Source organism: Mizuhopecten yessoensis, unplaced genomic scaffold, assembly GCF_002113885.1.
Source record: "Mizuhopecten yessoensis strain PY_sf001 unplaced genomic scaffold, ASM211388v2 scaffold10185, whole genome shotgun sequence".
Lineage (NCBI taxonomy): Eukaryota > Metazoa > Mollusca > Bivalvia > Pectinida > Pectinidae > Mizuhopecten > Mizuhopecten yessoensis.
In genome coordinates this window covers 417,657-437,375 of record NW_018408421.1, presented here as the reverse complement: position 1 = coordinate 437,375, position 19,719 = coordinate 417,657, and the positions used below count along the sequence as shown (strand labels likewise).

Genomic DNA, 19,719 nt, shown 5'->3' with positions numbered 1-19,719 from the left:
CCACTAGCCAAATTTCAGTTTCTCTCTGGCTTTGGTGGACAACATTATCTAAGGTTTTGCTGGCTATGATTTGCTATGAATGGCGTTAAACATTTTTTATTGACGTCATATCAGTATCTAATATGTTAACAAACGTTGCCGCCCCAACCACCACCCCATCCCAACAAATTAATTAGGCTTTATGTTAGAATTGTTAGCGATCCGACAGTATCTGACTGTGATTAGAAGACGAATACAGAAACGAAATAGAGAAAATGACTCACGGGTTCCATGTGCACGTTTAACTGAACAATTTCGCAACTTTTTTGAAAATATGTCTTCGAAATTAAAGACTTCCACCCTCGATTTTGTACTGAGCGTGTAACCCTTGGATTTCGAAATTGCAGGAAATAGAGAGCATCATATATGATTGTGTACAACAGATTGTACACACATTCTAATTCGTTGTCGTACACTTAAGGTAAAATGTTCCACATCTGCAAGTTTCTACAATATACCTTAATATCGGCCGGTATAGCAACATGCGCACAAACTGCTGAATTACGTGTAATTATATTAAGTTATTGATAATTGTTTAAGCTTTCCATAGAGGTATAACATGTGGTTATAGGTGATCGTAATAGTTTTGTATGATCGTTTGAATATGAAGTAATTCAATGTATTTTCCCATGACGTTTCCAGAGTAAATGTAATTGGGTCTACGCATAACTTGTTGACGTCATAGTACAACGACGTCATGATAGGACATTTCAAAATCACGCTGAAATCTTGGCCTGACAGAAAATCAGGGTTTTCACTGTGGCAGCGAAAAGGTTAAAATAAATATGCTATTTCTTTGTGCGATATGAAGGTCGATGTTTTTGACAATGCTCATTATTGTGCCCTGTTGTTTTGTTGTCATGACCATAGTTCTTGCCATGAACACGTGGTATTACTTGGATTTGACCGAGATTTACATTGTGGGTGTCGTCGACGAAGCAGAAGATGCTTACTCTTCCGGAGCAGGCAGTCTTATTGTGCTTGTATTTTTTTCAATGGTCTCAATAAATATTTTTCTTCTGTTAATATACATTTTGCCCTATTTTAATTTTTCGATTTTAAGTTCGAATTACGATTTTGTTAGCACTTGATATTCTCTGGTAGTTTTATTAGTTAACTGAATACATGTATATTGGGTCAGTCACTTTATATGGAGTCATTGTGTTGGATTGCTGTTTGGTCAGAACGCAAAGAATGGAATATTTGGTTTTCTCGTGACGTTGTCAATCAACAACTGACCATAGGAAGATGTATACCAGATGTGTTCTTTTAAGGAATACTTCTTACAACAAGGGCAATAGAAATAGGTATGCTAATTCATGTACCGATATTTTTAGTGTTTAGTCAAAAAATATGCAGATCAAATCTGTACAGACTGAAAAATGAGATAAATAATGGGATTATCCTATCTGATGAAAAGCTTATGGATAACATATCTTAGCATATAAATAGTTAATGTGATTCATCAAACGTTTTCGTTTCTATAGAACAGCATATATACATTTCAACAGGAAAAACAAGCGATGATTTTTTTTAATGTTAGATAATGGTGTAAAATAGGACTTTTGCATAGAAAGTGCACCGGAAAATGACCTAGATTTTCACGTGACATGCTATATAACTGCACGCCATGGTATACCGAAAGTTCTGTAACTCGTGATTGTAAGGCCCCGCTTCCCCACACATGCTTTACACGCGTCACGAGTGCTGGTATTTCTTTACAGAACGTTTTAACCTTAAACGTTTCATGTGATGTTATTGTACTGTGAGACGTGACGGGTTACCGACGGCTATAAGTTCGTTATACATAAGACGTGAATTAGTGTAAGAACACAGACAAAATCACGGACTTTAAAGAACAAGGACCTAACAGGTAAGTTCCCTCCTTATCATTTTTATCACAAACTTATATGTTTTGATGCAGCAGTAGTTGCATCAGTAACGATTATTATTGCAGTTATGCTTCATTTCAGCAGATCACCTACATAATCATTGCAATATTTTTCCAGTTAGTCGATTTAAATTCTACATGTATATATGTGCGAAGCTATTTGTATTTTAATATCTTTTTATTTTACATTAGAAGAAGTTTTTTTGCAATACTGTCAAATAGAAAAATAATCATTTAACTAATGTATACCATAGCAATAGTAACAGCTTAGACTGTACACAGATAAGATATAGAGGTATAAAAGATAAATTGAAGTAATATTCACATCCTGAAATTCTACAGAAGTATAATGGATAAAACCTATTTCTTTAACATTGTAGTATGTTTAAAAAACATTTCTTTTATTTATTGTAAATAAACGGTACTAATGCAGTAATTTTGTATTAGTTTATCTTATATACGCATTCTACATTATCGTATGAATGACAATCATTTTTCTTTATGACGAACAATACCATTTATTCAACGAGTAAAATGTATATCGAATTATTTTTTATAAGGCCTCTATCTTAGATATTTAATAAGATATCATTTTTTATAAATTTTACGAAACATCTTGGTTACGCTTCAGTGATCTTTTATGATTTGTATAAAATATTCTGTAACATATTTATTATTCTTAAAAAATCGTTTTATTAGATATCTTTTGTAAATTTATTTTTAAAATATCTTGTAAAGGACGAAAATTTACTTTGAAAAAATCAAACTCCTGGATAGAAATGGTCAAATGCAGAGCATAACAGTGTTACTAAGTATTCATGCATAACATTTCCGTCGGTAGTAGTCATATGTAAATATCTAGGTCAATTACTTCTCTAGCGTGATTCTCATTCGTTATAAGATAGGTTATACAACTTTCGCTTTGGGATATCATTATATAGCCAGTATCATTTATTTTTAAGAGATCATATATAATAATTATCACATAAAGAAATCTGTCTAAAATGTCTCTAATAACACATATTTTTTAAAGGAAATAATGAAATATTTTTCATCTTTTATATTATATCTTATAAGCCAGTAAAACATTTCATTTACATAAAATATCTTAATACGTAACATATAAAATAATTAAATTCAGTATAGGCATTATTCTTCGAATGAATGCTTAGTTGGCTTGCTATAATGCATATATTTGTCATAAATAGCTGTATGGACGGCATTCAACCAAAAGGGATACATATACGGTACAGCACTCCAACAATGCAAGTCACTTAAGCGATTGATTCCAAACTGTCAACTGTGTTATTTGAAGCGGAGTGTTGTGTTTGTCATTACTTTATCACGTGACACCATTTGCACTCTTCTTGTGATGAATACAGCTTCGATCTAGTTGGAAAATATAGTACATATGCACTAAAAAGTCAATTGTAAACATATGTTTCAATACTAGTGACTGCATATTTCTATCTATGATACATCGAAGACAGTTTATCGTGATAATAACTGACAAAACATATTGCACATTATTTGTATCTATTTTTGCCAACTCTCTCAATTCTTTTATATTTCTTGCTTGTCGGCGTTATTAGTGTTTGTCCCTGGTATTGTTGTCTTCCACACCAGTATATTTATCATCGTTATTGGTATTTGTCCTCGTTATAATATCGATGTTTTTTCCCTGTTGTTTGTCTTTATTATCGTTGATTGTCGCTGTTATTACTGTCTGTTTCCATTAATTCTTGTTTATCGGCATTACAGTTGTGACCTATTTTGTTATAAGCCCCCGAAATTGTTGTTTGTGTACCCGAAATTGTTGTTTGTTGCCGTTATTATGCTTGTCTTTGATATTGTTGTTTGTCCTCGTTTTTGTTTTTTTGTCCCCGTTATTGCTTGTTTGCCATTTCATACGTCATTTTGTCCCTGCTATTGATGTGTGTGCTCATTAGTACTGTTCGTTCTGTTAATTGTTGTTTGTTCTCGTTATTGTTCTTTTCATGGGTGTTGTTGTTTGTACTCGGTTTTGTTATTCATTTCGGTAAGTTTTGGCTGTCACTGTTAATTTTATTTGCTTTTGCTAATTTTGTTTATTTGTGGTAATTTTATTTGTCCTTCATCATGTTGTGATCTTCGATTTCTGCCTTCGTTATATTCTGTACCCGTTATTGCTGTTTACTTTCGTTATTGTTCTTTGTCTCTTTTGTTGTTGTTTGTTTTCGTTATTAATTTTTGTCGTCGTAATTGCTGTGTAATTGTTGTATTTTCCCGGAATAGTTATTTTTCACTTGTTATTTTAGTTTGTCCGCGTTATTGTGTTGTCCAAAACAACTTGTTTGTCTTCTTTGTCGTTTTCCGTCCTTGATATTGATTTTTTTGTCTATGTTATTTCGTACGCCGATGTTACAGAATCTAAGCCCGAGACGGAGAAACCCGATCGCGCTCAGTTACAGGTAATTGTTTTTTCCTTCGTAACTTTTAGCTCCAAAACTATTCAATTTCGCTATAGTCTACAAGCATCTCATCCGTTGCCTTATATAAATAAGGTCACGTAATTTCTAAAGTTACGTTTTAATGTTTCTTCGTAACAAAATGTAATCTGTCCATACAAAGCGAAAAAACATATTTAACGGTGTAAATCATATTTGATTTACAACATAAGATATCTTCAAACATCGGAATTATAAACATAACAACAAAACATAATTCAAAAATATCATATGAGTGCTACTTGCATTAGCGCACGGATGAATACATCGCTGTGTGAAAATTCTGCGAAATGTCGCGTAAAGGTGACATAGAGATCGGACGAGACAGAGTAAATAAGCACTAGGTATCAGGTGGGATGTCCCTGTCTGAGGTGCATTTATTTTGTCGTTTGCATACTCATGATCTATGGATTAATCGCGAGGATGAGTGTTTGTTCCGTTGTTACTATGTTGTCCCCTGTACTCTCACATCCTCTGTTCTCGCTTCTTCTGATCTTACTGGTGTTTTGTTTTCATCATGACAAGGACAGTAACAGCAGCCGAGATGTCTACCAATCACGTGGTATCTAAGTCAATGCAGCACAGACTGGCTAACGATCCAATGTAAGTAAAATAATCATTTAAGGAAATGATAAACTGTCTCAATAAATAGAAAGGAAGCTACATCGATTTTTTAAAGTATCTGTTTTGATTACAATATCATATATATGATTTTGTAAAATATCTGTCTGAAGAATCTCCTTGATGAGATGAAAGCGCTTAAGACGTGTTGTTAAGATTTCGCTTTTTATAATTTCTTGAAAAAAAGTTACGACCAACGGATTTTTTTTCCAGGCTGGTGCTGAATAAGATGGCTTCCCAGAACGGATCTGTTAACTTGGGTTTGGTAACGTTATATTTATTCACAGATAATTAATTTATATAAAATGATGTCGATGTATTTTGTCATTGAGGTCTTCTTTCTAGTGAACAAATTTATGATTTTATTTAAAACATCTAAAGATGAAAACAATCATATAATGTTTGCCTATAACTAGATTTGTATATACGCATTTCTATCTCCTTTGGCAGGGATTTCCTAACTTCCCACCTCCGAACCACATCACTCAGGCTCTCGCAGACGCAGCAACAGGCGAAAATCATATGTTACACCATTATACCAGACCGTATGTGAGTAAATACAATTGTACACTTTATTTCAATACATGATTTCAAACCTTTAGGAAACTTATAACTATATTACATGTGGTTATAGGAAAGTGGCCGCCATATACTATAACGACTATGTTCACTATATAACATAAGTATACGTAGGGATGTTATTAAGGAAACATTTAACGAGAGAGACTGGCAATGGTTAGCTATTAGCTGTCAAGATTTTGAAGTTAAGTTATATTTCTTTCTCTTTATATATATATTGACTGGAAAAATAAGTTAATAATTATCCCCAAATTCAATACACATGAAATGATTTCCCGTACTTTATATTTACTAGGGTCATCCTCGTCTAGTGAATATCCTGGCGAGGTTGTACTCGAATCTCCTGTCAATCAGTCTGGACCCGCTTGACCACATATTGACCACTATAGGGGCTTTCCAGGGTCTGTCATCTATCTGTCAGAGCCTGATACATCCGGGAGACGAGGTTAGTGAGTGTACGAAAAAGATTGACAGAAAGATACCAAACGATGACTTTAAATACACGTGAATGTCACAAGAGCTGCACTTGTATGCTTTTGTTATGATATACAATTGGGACAATGTACATCCATTGACCAGGTAGTTTAGTAAGTTAGTGTGACAGTTTGACAATTAGAGGTCTAGGGTTTGAATCTTGGTCTAATTCCGCTGAAGTGGTACACTCAAAGCACTGCTGTCGATTATATTCAATTTTGTCGATTATACTGTATTTTGTTTATTTCATCTTGTTTTGTTTTATAAGAGTACTCCAAGGTAAGGTTTTCTTTTCAGAAATGATTTATCAAAGTCATTGCCATGCCGGAAGCAGTTGTTTCCACTGCTAGGTTACAGTTTTTGAAGCGGTACGGGGATCTTAAGTGTTACAAGCGTATTTTGTAAAAGCTAAAGATGTATTTTGAAGGGTTTCACATGTATGTGTCAGGCATTACACGTGTGCGTCTAAGTGATACATGTGTTTATTGTAGGTGATCCTGTTGGAGCCGTTTTATTCCCCGTACAGAAACATGCTGGAAATGAGAGGTGCTGTACCAGTGTTTGTACCTCTGCGTCCTGTAAGTAAACCCATATCAACGGGAGATAAACCCATATCAATTGTTAAGAATCTATGACACCTGTCATTTTGTTGTGCTGCATACTATACACGTGTCTGTTTAAGTATTGTTTTTAACATACACAACAAAGGAACTGAACTTAGCGTTATTTGTTATAGCGGGATATAAGACATATCGATTCGTATTATATTATTAGCCTTGATTCCGGCCTTCCTATTTAAAACTTATGGGAATCATTTCCCTTTCTAGTGATAGGAAAACTCCTGTATCTTTATTGGAGACGATACTCAACGTGGAGTAGTAAAGAACAATTTGGTTTGAATTGTTAATAAGTTTCAATCTCCTTTCCAGTACGACGACGGCAGTGGACAGAGCAGTGCTAATTGGGTGTTCGACAAGGCAGAGCTGCAAAATGCTGTGACAAACAAAACCAAAGCCATTTTCCTCAACACGCCTATGAATCCACTAGGGAAAGTAGGTTTACGACAAATTGTTACTAGTCATATATCGCGTTTTATTCCTCAAACTTATAGATCCAAATGGCAAAAACTTAGCGGTGACATTTTGAATCAAATGACACTATTTTTACATGATCTATTTCAATATTTTTACTAACTGAAACATACCGCGAATTACCATTGACATCACTGACTTCTATTACGTTTCTGATTCATAGATTCAATTTAGAACACCTCAGAAGATGCCAGAACATTCATTATTATCCTTTGTCAATCGATCGAGTTTAAAGGGGTATATTTTCTTGAACATTTAGGTATTTGACAGGGAAGAATTACTGGAGATATCGGACCTCTGTATAAAACATAACCTATTGTGTGTGACTGACGAAGTGTATGAATGGCTGATTTACGGCAGAAAGCAGCATATACGTATCGGTATGTAGTTAGACCGTGTGATTTACTAGTACTAGTTGTTCCGCGATTAGTATACTTCAACATCCTTTTATAAGTCTCTTCCTAAAGAGTTTGTTCGGCTCTCTTCATCAACAAACTCAACTTTTAAACCTTTTCTAGTGATTAATTTATGCATGCAAATTATATTCAGATCTTGTTAAAACTCATACAGTAAAATCTGTTTTTACAGACATAATAAAACTGTAAAAATAACAAACACAGTTTAAATTCGTAGATGGTCTTCATGTACAAAAATAAATATCTGATTATTAGCATATTGTTTATAGATATGTGATCTACATAGACAATTGTCTTGAAATCATATTTCATTATCTGTTTATTTTGTTTAAACATGTATGAATACTTGCTGTCGGCCATGTACTTTTATACATATTTATTTAAATATTACGATGCATATACACAATTTAAGTTGATGTAGTGTGAATTTTCGTATTTTGTTAAAACATATTAACACTGTTTATCTATTACTTAAAACAAAATGAAAAAACATGGAGTGTACTCAACAAAATTAGACCTGTATTGTTGTATCATAGTCACAAACATTTTAATTTTAGTTGAACATAAATTGACATGTACACGTATATGTATATCTCCTTCCCTTCTCGTTCTTTCATTTATGGGTCCTTGTTGACAATTTCCTCCAATGAATTCTGCCTTCTTTCCTTTCAATTTTGTTTCCACAAATCCAATTAGCGAGTTTCCCCAACATGTGGGAGCGCACCGTTACCCTTGGCAGTGCCGGGAAGAGTTTCAGTGTGACTGGGTGGAAGGTAGGATGGTGTATAGGTCCTAAACACCTGATAAAGGTCCTTCAGAACTATCATTTCTCCTCGATCCGGACCAGCCCAACTATTTCCCAGGTAAATATGAAAGATTGAATATACAAAATACCACATCGTCAAACGCTAGGACAGTGCGAAATATATACATAAAGACAGTCACGGCAGTACATTGTGGCGTCATTTCTTGTAGTTCCGATAGTATAACACTAACGTCCGAAGATTGCTTTTGTTTGACAAATGCAAATTATCAAAAAAAAAGAATTTATCAGCATATACACACATTCGGGTACTTGCAGCTATTAGCATTCGTCTCGAAACAGAAGAAAAATAATGTCGGTTATTACAAGACACATATTTGGAAATGACCGTTCCTGCTTTCTCTCCTAGGATAAAAATGTGCCAAAGCGTAAAGGTTTAGAGTAAAACGTTCACGTGGTTTCTACTTTTGTAAATACTATTAATTACTATGACCTATCCAGGAAGCTGTTGCTGTAGCGTTAGAGAAGGAAATGCTCGTGCTAAACACGCCAGAGTCCTACTTCTACACGCTGTCTAAGGATATGGAGGGGAAAAGGAACAGAATGTGCAAATACCTCGATAACGCTGGCTTCCAGGCCATAACTCCCGACGGTGGCTACTATATCATAGCAGATATATCATCTATACAAGGTCAGTCGTAATATTTACATTTCTACTGAACATTTGCTCAGTACATCTACTAACACATATGAAGTAGGTTATTTTCTATAACTTTCCAGTTTTCGTTTGAATACGTCAGCGCAGACAACCGTCCTATGATAGAATGTTTTCAATTTTCAAATGTTAAACAGCTAGTTTTTACCAGGATAACGTAATACACATACGTTGGCATCTACTGGGACATCAATTTGCACAATCTCAATATATTAGAAAATATTAAAAGAAATACAAAATCGATTGTATATTTAAGGATTGAATCATGTTGTGCCATATCCGACCAAACGATTAATTAGTTCTTCTTGATGTCGGTAAAAACATATTAGAATGCACATTTATAGGAATTGAACGGTTTTTTAATATGCATGCTGGTATGAACGCAACTCGGTTACATCTATATTGCATGAAGCCCGCCAGTATCTAATTCCAGGAGCGCAATCCTCATATTGGTTAAATACATTTATTTGTTTTATGAAAATTTTATTTGTGCACAAATAATATTTGAAACAATGCGAGCTTTTGAAACCACGTTTCCTTTTGTAAGTGTTGGAATTATGTTTGAGCTTATAAAAAGACTTTAGAGACAGGATATGTTTCTGATTTAATATAGCGCGTTCTGTGGGAAATGAAGAAAAAACAGACGAGGCGCTGGACTACAGATTCGCCAAGTGGGCAGTGACAGAAAAGGTATGTCTGAGTATACCACTGATACCACGTGATGTATCTCTTCTGGATGTAGCTTTGTAATGGACCAGAAATAGATAAAAGAAATTAAGGTACTTTCCGTTCATAACGGTTGCGGAAGTATGCTTTATTCTACATCATCTTTTATATATAATGATCTCCCATTAGAGAGCTATGAAATTGACACCCCTGCAGGATCAATTAGTTTTTTCATGAGCAATGCAGCATTAATGGTTTGTACCATAAAAGGTTTACAGTTTGCATGAGTAAAATTAATGGTTTATAGTTTAAAGGACTAATGGTTTTATACTCTTCTGTAAGATTAATTGTTTATAGCCTTCTAGGTAGAAGGTGTAAAGTATAGTATGACTAATTGCTTATATCTCATATACTTAATGTTTCATAGATTAAAGGATTACGGGTTTATAACCTTGCAGAAATAAAAGTTCATACTACTGTATGGTCATAGGTTTAAAGGATTGTTTGATTTATAGTTTACAGTTTGTACGATTAATGGTTAATAGCTCTGTATGGTACAAACTATATAACCCGGAGGATTAATAATATTTAGCTTATATGAATTATGGTTGAAAAAGGCTGTAAAATTAATGATATCGAAATCTTGTTTGAATTATGAATTCAAGATATTTCGGTTTCACGTTGTATAGCATTAATGTTTGATTGCTCCTTATACTAACTGATGTTCTTCTCCCTTTTCCTTTACATTATACATATACGTACTATTCTGTTGTATTCAATAATGTCTCATTTTCTAGGCTACCATCCTTACGTGCCGTGTATTTTACAACGCAGTTAAATAAAAATAAAAAATGTTTTAGAAATGTATATATTACGATTGCATTTATGAAAATAATAATTCCTGTCTTTGTTTCCAGAAACTATGTGTGCTGCCTATGTCAATTTTCTACTCGGAAAACCACCGTCACTTGTGCGAGAAATATGTTCGGATTTGCTTTGTGAAGGTAAACAGTTCATATAGATAATTTATGAGGTTTCTTTGTTTATAAAGTATTTAGCACTAACTGCACGATAAAACGTTAGGAAAATGACTAAAAACACGTTGAGCAATGTATTGAAATGCAAATAGCAATGCGACAGCGATTCATGCTTGTTCGTGTTCTTATTATGAATGCTCTCTTAATAAAATGGTATTGTAACTTAATTCTGTATTCATTGTCGTAATGAATCTCAGTCAAATATCACAAAGTTTTCCTGGCATGCAATGGTATGTGACGTGAAATAAATTAATTACTTAAATCTTTCTTAATGAGTTGTATAAATTATTATAAAATTACTTTAAGTGATTTCCATTAAGATTGTGTTATTTTTATTTTTATTTTATAGACCGATGAAACGCTAGAGAAAGCAAAGGAAATACTTGACGATTGGAAGCAAAATTGAAAAGGCATTTTGCTGGGAAATATTCTGCCAGAAAATGTTTGCTACTGACTTTACCCAAATCTCTATAACATCACCCATTCTCTATGTAGAAGAGTGGTATTTACAGACAGATTAGATTCCTAGTTCAAAGGCATACAGTGTATTTATAGACTGGCCAAATTGGCAGTAATAATCATTTGGCATCATAAGACAGGTGATGTCTTCAGCAAGTTTACCGAAATTATTGCCATGTAGTAGCTATAGACAGGAGCATATATTTATATGCAATAAGTTTATAAAGAAAGGTTTTTGCCGGTCTCCGTTATTTTATTTGTTTGAATTACTAGTATCTAAATACACTAAAGGCAGTAAAATACCCCACTGCGTAGTCTTATTATGTGTAAATACTATTATAAAAGCACGTCTTAATTAATATTGCATCAGGACAATGCATTTAATATTGAGGAATATAGGACGAAAGTACCTAGGAAAACCGTAAATGGGAAATACCACACATGTCCTATCTGACGTTTTCGATTTTAGGAGGTATTGCGAATAAAGATATATTTCACGAAGACCTCAGTTTAAATTAATTAAATCCATTTGCATTACCAAAGAGTGCAATCGTGGACGTCAGATGGACCACATTTTTGTGGTATTACAATTATACATTTATAAAATATTTTCACAAGCGTTTTGTATACGTTCTCAAAGTTTCTCATTATCCCTTTTTGATGACCAGTTTGGACCTGCAGAAGTTGAACCGACCAAAAATAGTGGACAAAACGTCGTCGAGGACGAATGAGTGACATCACGTTACCATATCGAATCCATTCTTGTTTTTTTCTACAGATGAATTTCAATGAAAATAATGAGAATATTTAAGAAATGTGACAAACGGAATCCTGTATTGTGTATAAATTAGAATAAAATTAGAATAACTGTTATCTTTGTACATGCCAAGTGGATACAGATGATGTAGTTTCATCCACGCTTTACGAATCACGGTAATCATTGTATTTCTTATTAATATTAGTGTTAGACCAACCAATCTTACATATATTGATACAGTTTATCTATTTATATAATATTAACTTTGTAGTTATCAGTTTATAGTTAATAAATATATTAAACCGAACAAATTATTTAAAAGGAATGATTTATTTAACGATGAAGCTAATGTAAACCGAAAACAACTCGATGCCCTGCATTGTTGAACTAATCAAATAAGATATGTATGTTTTAAATTAATTTATGCTAAAGTCTTCTTCAGGACAATAATATGAATACAACTATTGACATTTTAAAAAGTTTAAGTGGATGATAGCGTTTGCAGGTAAGATATTGCGACAATATGTGTGAGCGTGAATTTGAACATTATAGCATTGTCCTCAAGCCGGACAGATTATTAATACTTTCATCACTATTGCGTGCAATTTGTGGAACAGTTAGCTCCTTGTATTAACTAAATGATCCGGGCACTTCGCTCTCTGATTATGTATAAATCAACTAGTCTGTTTTTCGAAGTAATGAAACATGAACGGCTAGAAATTCAGAACCGAAATGGACGATTTCGAAAACAATTTCTGAAATAAATATTTGCCTTGTTGGTTTCATGATAATGTTTGTTATGAAAAATGAAAAGTAGTAATTAAAAGACGACTTGCAAGCAGTGTTCGAATCATTAATACTCACAGCAGAATGGTGGTGTCAAACTTTTAACTGAAGATTGTGTTTACCGAAATAAATAAAAAAAAAAAGACGTCAATACGACATTTATCACTAGGGTTTTCGAAAACGTCTATTAGTAGATAAGGCAGTATTCATCAATGCAACTCAATATAGACAATCAATAAATGTAATCTTTTTGAGCCCACATTATATTGATTATGTATTTCGTGGTCCAGATTGTTCATACTTGAAATTAATTTGTTAATTTTGCCGAGCCAATATAACTAGTCGAGATCCTCCCTCTTAATTGTCGACACTCATTTCTGAGGTAATATTTGCAAGTCCAAGATTTCATGCAATTTTCAATCTTTCGGTGTAACCATATAGAATGGCCAAAGAGCAAGCAGCGAGATAAGCCGACTATTTCAGATAATAAACTATGATCGCACGTGTTTAAGGCTGATGAGGATTTTTGTATATAAATATATTTTTATTATAAGAATGTTTTAAATAATAGCAAATTGATTAATTTCTATACTAAAAATATCATTTTTTAAATTAAAAAACTGGTACTCAATTTTATGTGGTCTTCAACTATTTTTGCAGCACAAATATTGTTTTATATATTTATATAATATATTTGTTTAGACAATAAAATAATATATTTACGTTTCATGGTGTTTTGAGTCTCATTATTCACTTAAAGAAAGGGCATCTAAGTCCAGTCTCAAGATATTTTGTGTAACATGACTTTATCATTGTGGTTCTCTGTACTGAAAGTGGCCCTGGTCACCATATTGGGGTTCTATACGATTGGTGGAACATTATTGGTGGCACAGTTTACACATATAAGCATGACTTTACTTCGTATGCAATACATCCAACATGAGCTGTACAGAACGACTTTGATTCAGGGAGATAAATATTACATTAGATAATATCATGAGTTGGGAATTATGAATGTCTACTATTTAACATTTACGATTTGTTTGATAAACTGGAAGGTCAATACTACTACTAATACTAATTCGAGGTTCTTGTATATATTGTTTCATCACAAAGTAGTTCGTAGGTCGTCTCAAAGCGGTTCACAAATTATTATCCGTGGTTATAGGGCCTCTGCAACCAGCCAATATCTTTCTCAACTCCCTGGGGGGCATACAGCCGGTACTGCCATTTCGGCGCGCACAGCTAGCACTCTACAATTCTTGCACTGCCCAGCTACGTACTCATTTACAGCCGAGTCGACGGGAACAAGCGGAGTGAAGTATCTTGCTCAAAGATACAACACAGTGCCGTGATTTGAAGCCGCAACCCTTCAGTCACAAACCCGGCGTCCTACCACTAGACTACCGTGTCCTCATAATGGAAAACACCAGTATAGGATAGAACACTTATTCCATAATTGTGCTTCTTCGTGAAAAAAAAAGTTTCAGAGAATGGCAACCCGTAATGGCTAGACATCAATAACAATATTTAAAATCATTTTGAATATTTCCATGAAGAATATCCATATTCAAGACATGCTGAACAGTAGATTAGATTGAATGGATAATGGTTATTATGACCTTTATAATTTATCTTGGATTTAAGTATGTGGTAAGAAAAAACAATCGCTGGGCGAGACATGTATCAGTGTTTGAATTAAAAAAAGGAAAGCATCACAATCATCCTACTAGTATTGTCATAATTGATTGACTCACTAAACGAGATAAGAATTAAGAAGGAGAAAAAAGAATGCTTTACATCAATTTGTTCTCCATGTTTTTACGATGCATGTTAACCACTTGCATATGCACACCTACACTGCACGTATGTGACAACTGCTGGCTTGTTTACGCTTCCAACTCTTAAACTTACCGTCTTCTATCACTAAAATACCTTTATTAGTCTTTGCATCATAAAGAAGGCCAAGAGTAAGTAGAAAATTGAAAATGGAAGGGAAATACATTGAAAGAAAATGACATCAGACCAGAAAGACAAAACAAGAAAGATAAGACCAAAATACATACAAACATATAAATAACCAGTTAGGTAGATACACTAAATACACACTCCATCATTCTCCTATTATGCGCTTCTGTAATATTCAAACTTATATATCATGTTTGTGTTTTACGTAGAGTTTTCCAGTATACCTTACCCGTTCTATTTCTTATCTATTATTTTTTTAAATTCTTTAACCATAGTATGATCAGACGAAATCCGTTTAATTCTTAAAACATTAAACACTTGATATCCAATATCGTATCATTATTAAATAGAAAGAGTCTGTGTTTTAGTGACTGTTGGAGTTGTTATATTGTCAAGAACATAAATCACAAAACAACGATTTCATAACACTTTTCTTTATTTAAAACATAAGATATAAAGTTGCGAATGGTACATGAACAAAAAGTAACATATTGCTGAAAAGAATGAAATGAAGATTAAATGCAACGCCCGTAAAATCATATAAATACAATGTGCCCTAAATTCCTTTTATTTTACCAAAGTGATTTCAAATTGATCCTTTTTAATGATGAATTCTTACCAGATACTATGATGAAAATATTAATTTGTGCTTTTAATTATCGCTGCCATGGTGACAAATCGAAAGTTTCATCAATATAAAAAATAAATATTCAGTCAATATTGAGAGTTTTCGCTTTGAATTTTTCTGAGTCAACATGTACTGTATATAGTTTTTAAGAGAAAACAATGGGAACATGACAAAAATTGAGGGAATACATACTATATTAATGCAGATCTCGTTTCTTTGGTAAGCATAAATAAAAACAGAAATGTGATGTATTTGTATCAGGATAGATTAAAAAAAATTAAGAGTTAGAAGTTTGAAAGTTCATTTAAAAGTGATTATGCCATTATCATACGTTTTCTATCATCTAAGGCAGTTTATAGTTTTCATTTTTTTTCATTTTAATGAATCACACTATTTAAATATATATAGATATAATAAAATTATTAATATGTAAGTTCTACCGCTAGGCGTTTCTGCCTTCTAGGTATCTCATGCGGACTGATGTGTATTTGTCAACGTTAGTTACATGACGTCATCAATATTTGCATAGTAAACATTTGTATTGACGTCATCAATAAACAATCATAGTGACGTCACAAACAATTCCAGTGCAAACAAAACATCTACATACAGTACATTGTAAAAAATCACTGTGCATTCAAGCTGGGTTTGAGGGCTTTTATAAACATTTTTTCTTTAAATTCTCTCGAAACTATAGCATCGCTATTCAGTTTGTAAATAAGTCACACATAAAAATCATATTTAGAACATTGATGCATATGTTTGCTTACTAATATATATAACTCAATATACATACACGTTGATGTCCTTAGTTATCAAATAAAACCCTTACAGACAACAATCAACGGGAGATTTAAACAGCAAACCATCTCACTATCTCTCTCGAGAACGTACATGTGCAATTTGACAATTATCCCTTCAGTACTTTTTGAAATAGTGCTAGCTAACAGTAGTTGTCTAAGGACGAACAGAACATGGTACATTAAATGATATATTCAGAACTATTTTATTAACATTGTGATAAATTTCACAGCAAAGAATTGTTTTTCAATTGTGAGAAAGATAAAGAAACCGTACTCCGAAATTGTACTTGAATGATGAGAATGCACCAATGAAATACTTAAGATTGTCTTTAATGGGTTTTTTTTAATACCGAAGGAGAATAAGAAACTTGATATCTAAAGGAAGGGAAAACCGCGAATAAATATATATATATACAAATTATACAATCCGCCTGAAGAAGCCCTAGAAGGCAGAAAGGCCTAGCGGACGATCTGAAAAATTTATGTTTTTATTCTATATTTTCCTTCGCAAGGACTTATTTATTTATTATCTACTATATAAAAATTATATATATGTACAAAATGACAATAGTCTAACATTACTACCTTTTCGCTGCGTTGTGATTTAAATACAAAGGAAGATTAAAAAGCTGCACTAGCTGATGGTATTTCAAAAAATCAAGAGAAGCTGGTATAAAAATAGTATTTAACTACAGTAGCTGAATATGCAACTGTAAAAAAGACGCATTACATTCAAACTATTATTTATTTCACTGTTTTTATTAACACGAAGCTGCATCGTGCAATTGCATTTAACAAGATAAAGATAAAACTACGAAAAGGCGTAATACAAATGATTTGTTACGTTATATTTATTTCATGGCAAAATCAAGTTATCCAAAAACATGAGAAATCTGCAAAATATGACATGCTTTCACACAATAATATATTTACACCACAAATATTTTCTTTTTCAATACAGAGCACGAATACTGCATACGCTGTTATGATACACGTATACTTGATTATTTCTTGCAATCCCATTGGGCGGATCCTATACACGTGACCAGTCTTCAAAACCCATGTAGACCGGTTATCCGGTATATATAGCCTATATAGATATTCCCTTCAACCTGTCGTAACGCATGCGCAGTTGGACCCGAACGCAATCTTTAATACAACGGAAAATTTCTGCTGACGAACGCTCCGCGAAAAATTGAAGAATATAATATGGGCTTTTGTGCTGGTAAATATGATTTGATATGAATCTGGAAAAAGTGATATTAACCGAGGCGAATCACTCGAAAATAGTATTTAACTTGCGGCAGATTAAACTGAACTAAAATTAAAATAGATGCTCATTACCAACATATTTCACTCGGGATATTATTTTCAATGTAACAAGATTAAACGGCTGCAATCGGAAACAGTAATTTACAAAATATGACATCACAGATTCACATTCGTGCGATCTATAACCTTATTATTTCATTACGGGATTTTTTTTTTATAAATAGGAATACTTAAAATTGCAAACAAATATGGTATCTTACAAGAGAAAGAAAACTGCTAAATGGCATATCAGATACCAATTATAACGAATTTGTACTATTGATATTTTTTTATTTCAATACAGAGGAAGAAGTAAAACAGCACTCAAGCATGGTACTTTACAAGATAAAAGACAACCTCCAAATAAAATAAATGGAATTACATAATTATTTCACTGCAGAACCGTTAGTTTAAAACAGAGAAAGACCTGGAACTCTCTTAACTTAAACGATATTTTCACTGTTGAAAAAACACACACACATAAAAACAATGACATGTTAGTTTTAGATTATTACTTGGACTTATTGCAGTGTTGTTGGTTTTGTAAACAGAACGGAAGATTAGGAAGAGTCATCCCGATGTTTTGAACACATACTGAAACTGAAAAATTCTTTTGCGAGCTTTCGAAAACGTCTGTTTCCTTTATCAAGCAAAAAGTGCAAATGACCGATGTCTCGACTTTAAACCGCTGAAAACATCTCACTAAGCCTTAGTGGACCAGATCGAGAAAAGTCAGATGTCAAAATCATAGAGCCGTTTCGCCCAATTGCACTCTAATACTGCAGGCAGTCAGGGGAAGGGTAATATGTTTACCACGGGTAACAGGTTTACCTATTCCGCCGATTATTTTACAAAACCAGGGAAAACAAGCAAAAAATGCATACTTTCACATTGTTATTTAGTTTCATTACAAGGTATTTAAGGAGGCGTAGGTTCGAATCCCATGTTTACCACGGGTAACAGGTTTACCCATTCCGCCGATTATTTTACAAAACCAGGGAAAATAAGCAAAAAATGCATACTTTCACATTGTTATTTAGTTTCATTACAAGGTATTTAAGGAGGCGTAGGTTCGAATCCCACCGCAGCCACCAAATGTAACGTAGGTAGTTTATTCAATACAGAGGAAGAACAAGAAGATTCATGCTTAAATGGTATTTTACAAAAGAGAAAACAACTAAAACAAGAGGCCCATGGGCCTTAACGGTCACCTGAGTCCTACAGTATTTATTTTTGTTGTTGAAATATGTACCAATTTGAGTAAAAAATAGTATAATGTTAACTTAACTTTGTCAGGACCATGAGCTGATCATTCCTAGACCAATTTTAAGTGAGATCGGCCTATTAGAACTTAGTAGCAAAATAGCGGCCATGGCAGCCAAATTGTATTTCTGATTGACCCGAAAAATAACAACACTTTGTCAGGACCATGATTCGATCATTCCTACAAAGTTTCAGTTCAATCGGCCAAGTAGATCTTTACTTTAAGTTTGAAATAGTTTACCAAAATGGCAGCTGTGGTGGCCATATTGGATTTCTGATCGACCTGAAAAATAACAACACTTTGTCAGGACCATGAGTCAATCATTCCTACAAAGTTTCAGTTCAATCGGCCTAGCAGAACTTGACTTTAAGTTTGAAATATGTTTTCAAAATGGTGGCCGTGGCGGCCATATTGGATTTATGATTGACCTGAAAAATAACAACACTTTGTCAGGACCATGAGTCGATCATTCCTACAAACTTTAAGTTCAATCGGTCCAGCAGAACTTGACTTTAAGTTTGAAATAGGTTTTCAAAATGGCGGCCGTGGTGGCCATATTGGATTTCTGATCGACCCAAAAAATAACAACACTTTGTCAGGACCATGAGGCGATCATTCCTACCAACTTTCAGTTCAATCGGTCCAGCAGAACTTGACTTTAAGTTTGAAATAGGTTTTCAAAATGGTGGCTGTGGCGGCCATATTGGATTTCTGATCGACCCGAAAAATAACAACACTTTGTCAGGACCATGAGGCGATCATTCCTACCAACTTTCAGTTCAATCGGCCCAGCCAAACTTGACATTAAGTTTGAAATGTAAAATGTTAACGAACGACGGACGACGGACGACGGACGACGACGGACGAAAACGGATAGCAATAGGTCACTTGGGCTAAAGCTCAGGTGACCTAAAAATACATAACATGTTCTCATTACACTAGGTTGCATTTGATGACGATGTCTA

At 33.6% G+C, this 19,719-nt stretch overlaps 1 protein-coding gene across 4 annotated transcripts; it reads left to right on the top strand.

Annotated features, from left to right (window-relative positions):
* Positions 1-1,431: 1,431 nt before the first annotated feature.
* On the top strand, positions 1,432-13,394 carry LOC110459674 (kynurenine--oxoglutarate transaminase 3-like). Of its 4 annotated transcripts, none has more exons than XM_021512039.1 (14): positions 1,851-1,912; positions 4,337-4,380; positions 4,942-5,019; positions 5,251-5,302; positions 5,488-5,586; positions 5,912-6,061; positions 6,582-6,668; positions 7,020-7,142; positions 7,441-7,561; positions 8,294-8,460; positions 8,862-9,051; positions 9,689-9,765; positions 10,659-10,745; positions 11,128-13,394. In XM_021512039.1, the coding sequence occupies exons 3-14, from the start codon at positions 4,961-4,963 to the stop codon at positions 11,182-11,184; spliced, it is 1,269 nt and encodes a 422-aa protein (XP_021367714.1). In that variant the 5' UTR covers positions 1,851-1,912; positions 4,337-4,380; positions 4,942-4,960; the 3' UTR covers positions 11,185-13,394. The 4 variants fall into 4 exon arrangements, with proteins under 4 accessions (XP_021367715.1, XP_021367718.1, XP_021367714.1 ...); XM_021512041.1 differs by having other exon boundaries at positions 1,859-1,912; positions 4,947-5,019; XM_021512040.1 differs by lacking the exon at positions 4,337-4,380 and having other exon boundaries at positions 1,432-1,912.
* Positions 13,395-19,719: the final 6,325 nt, after the last annotated feature.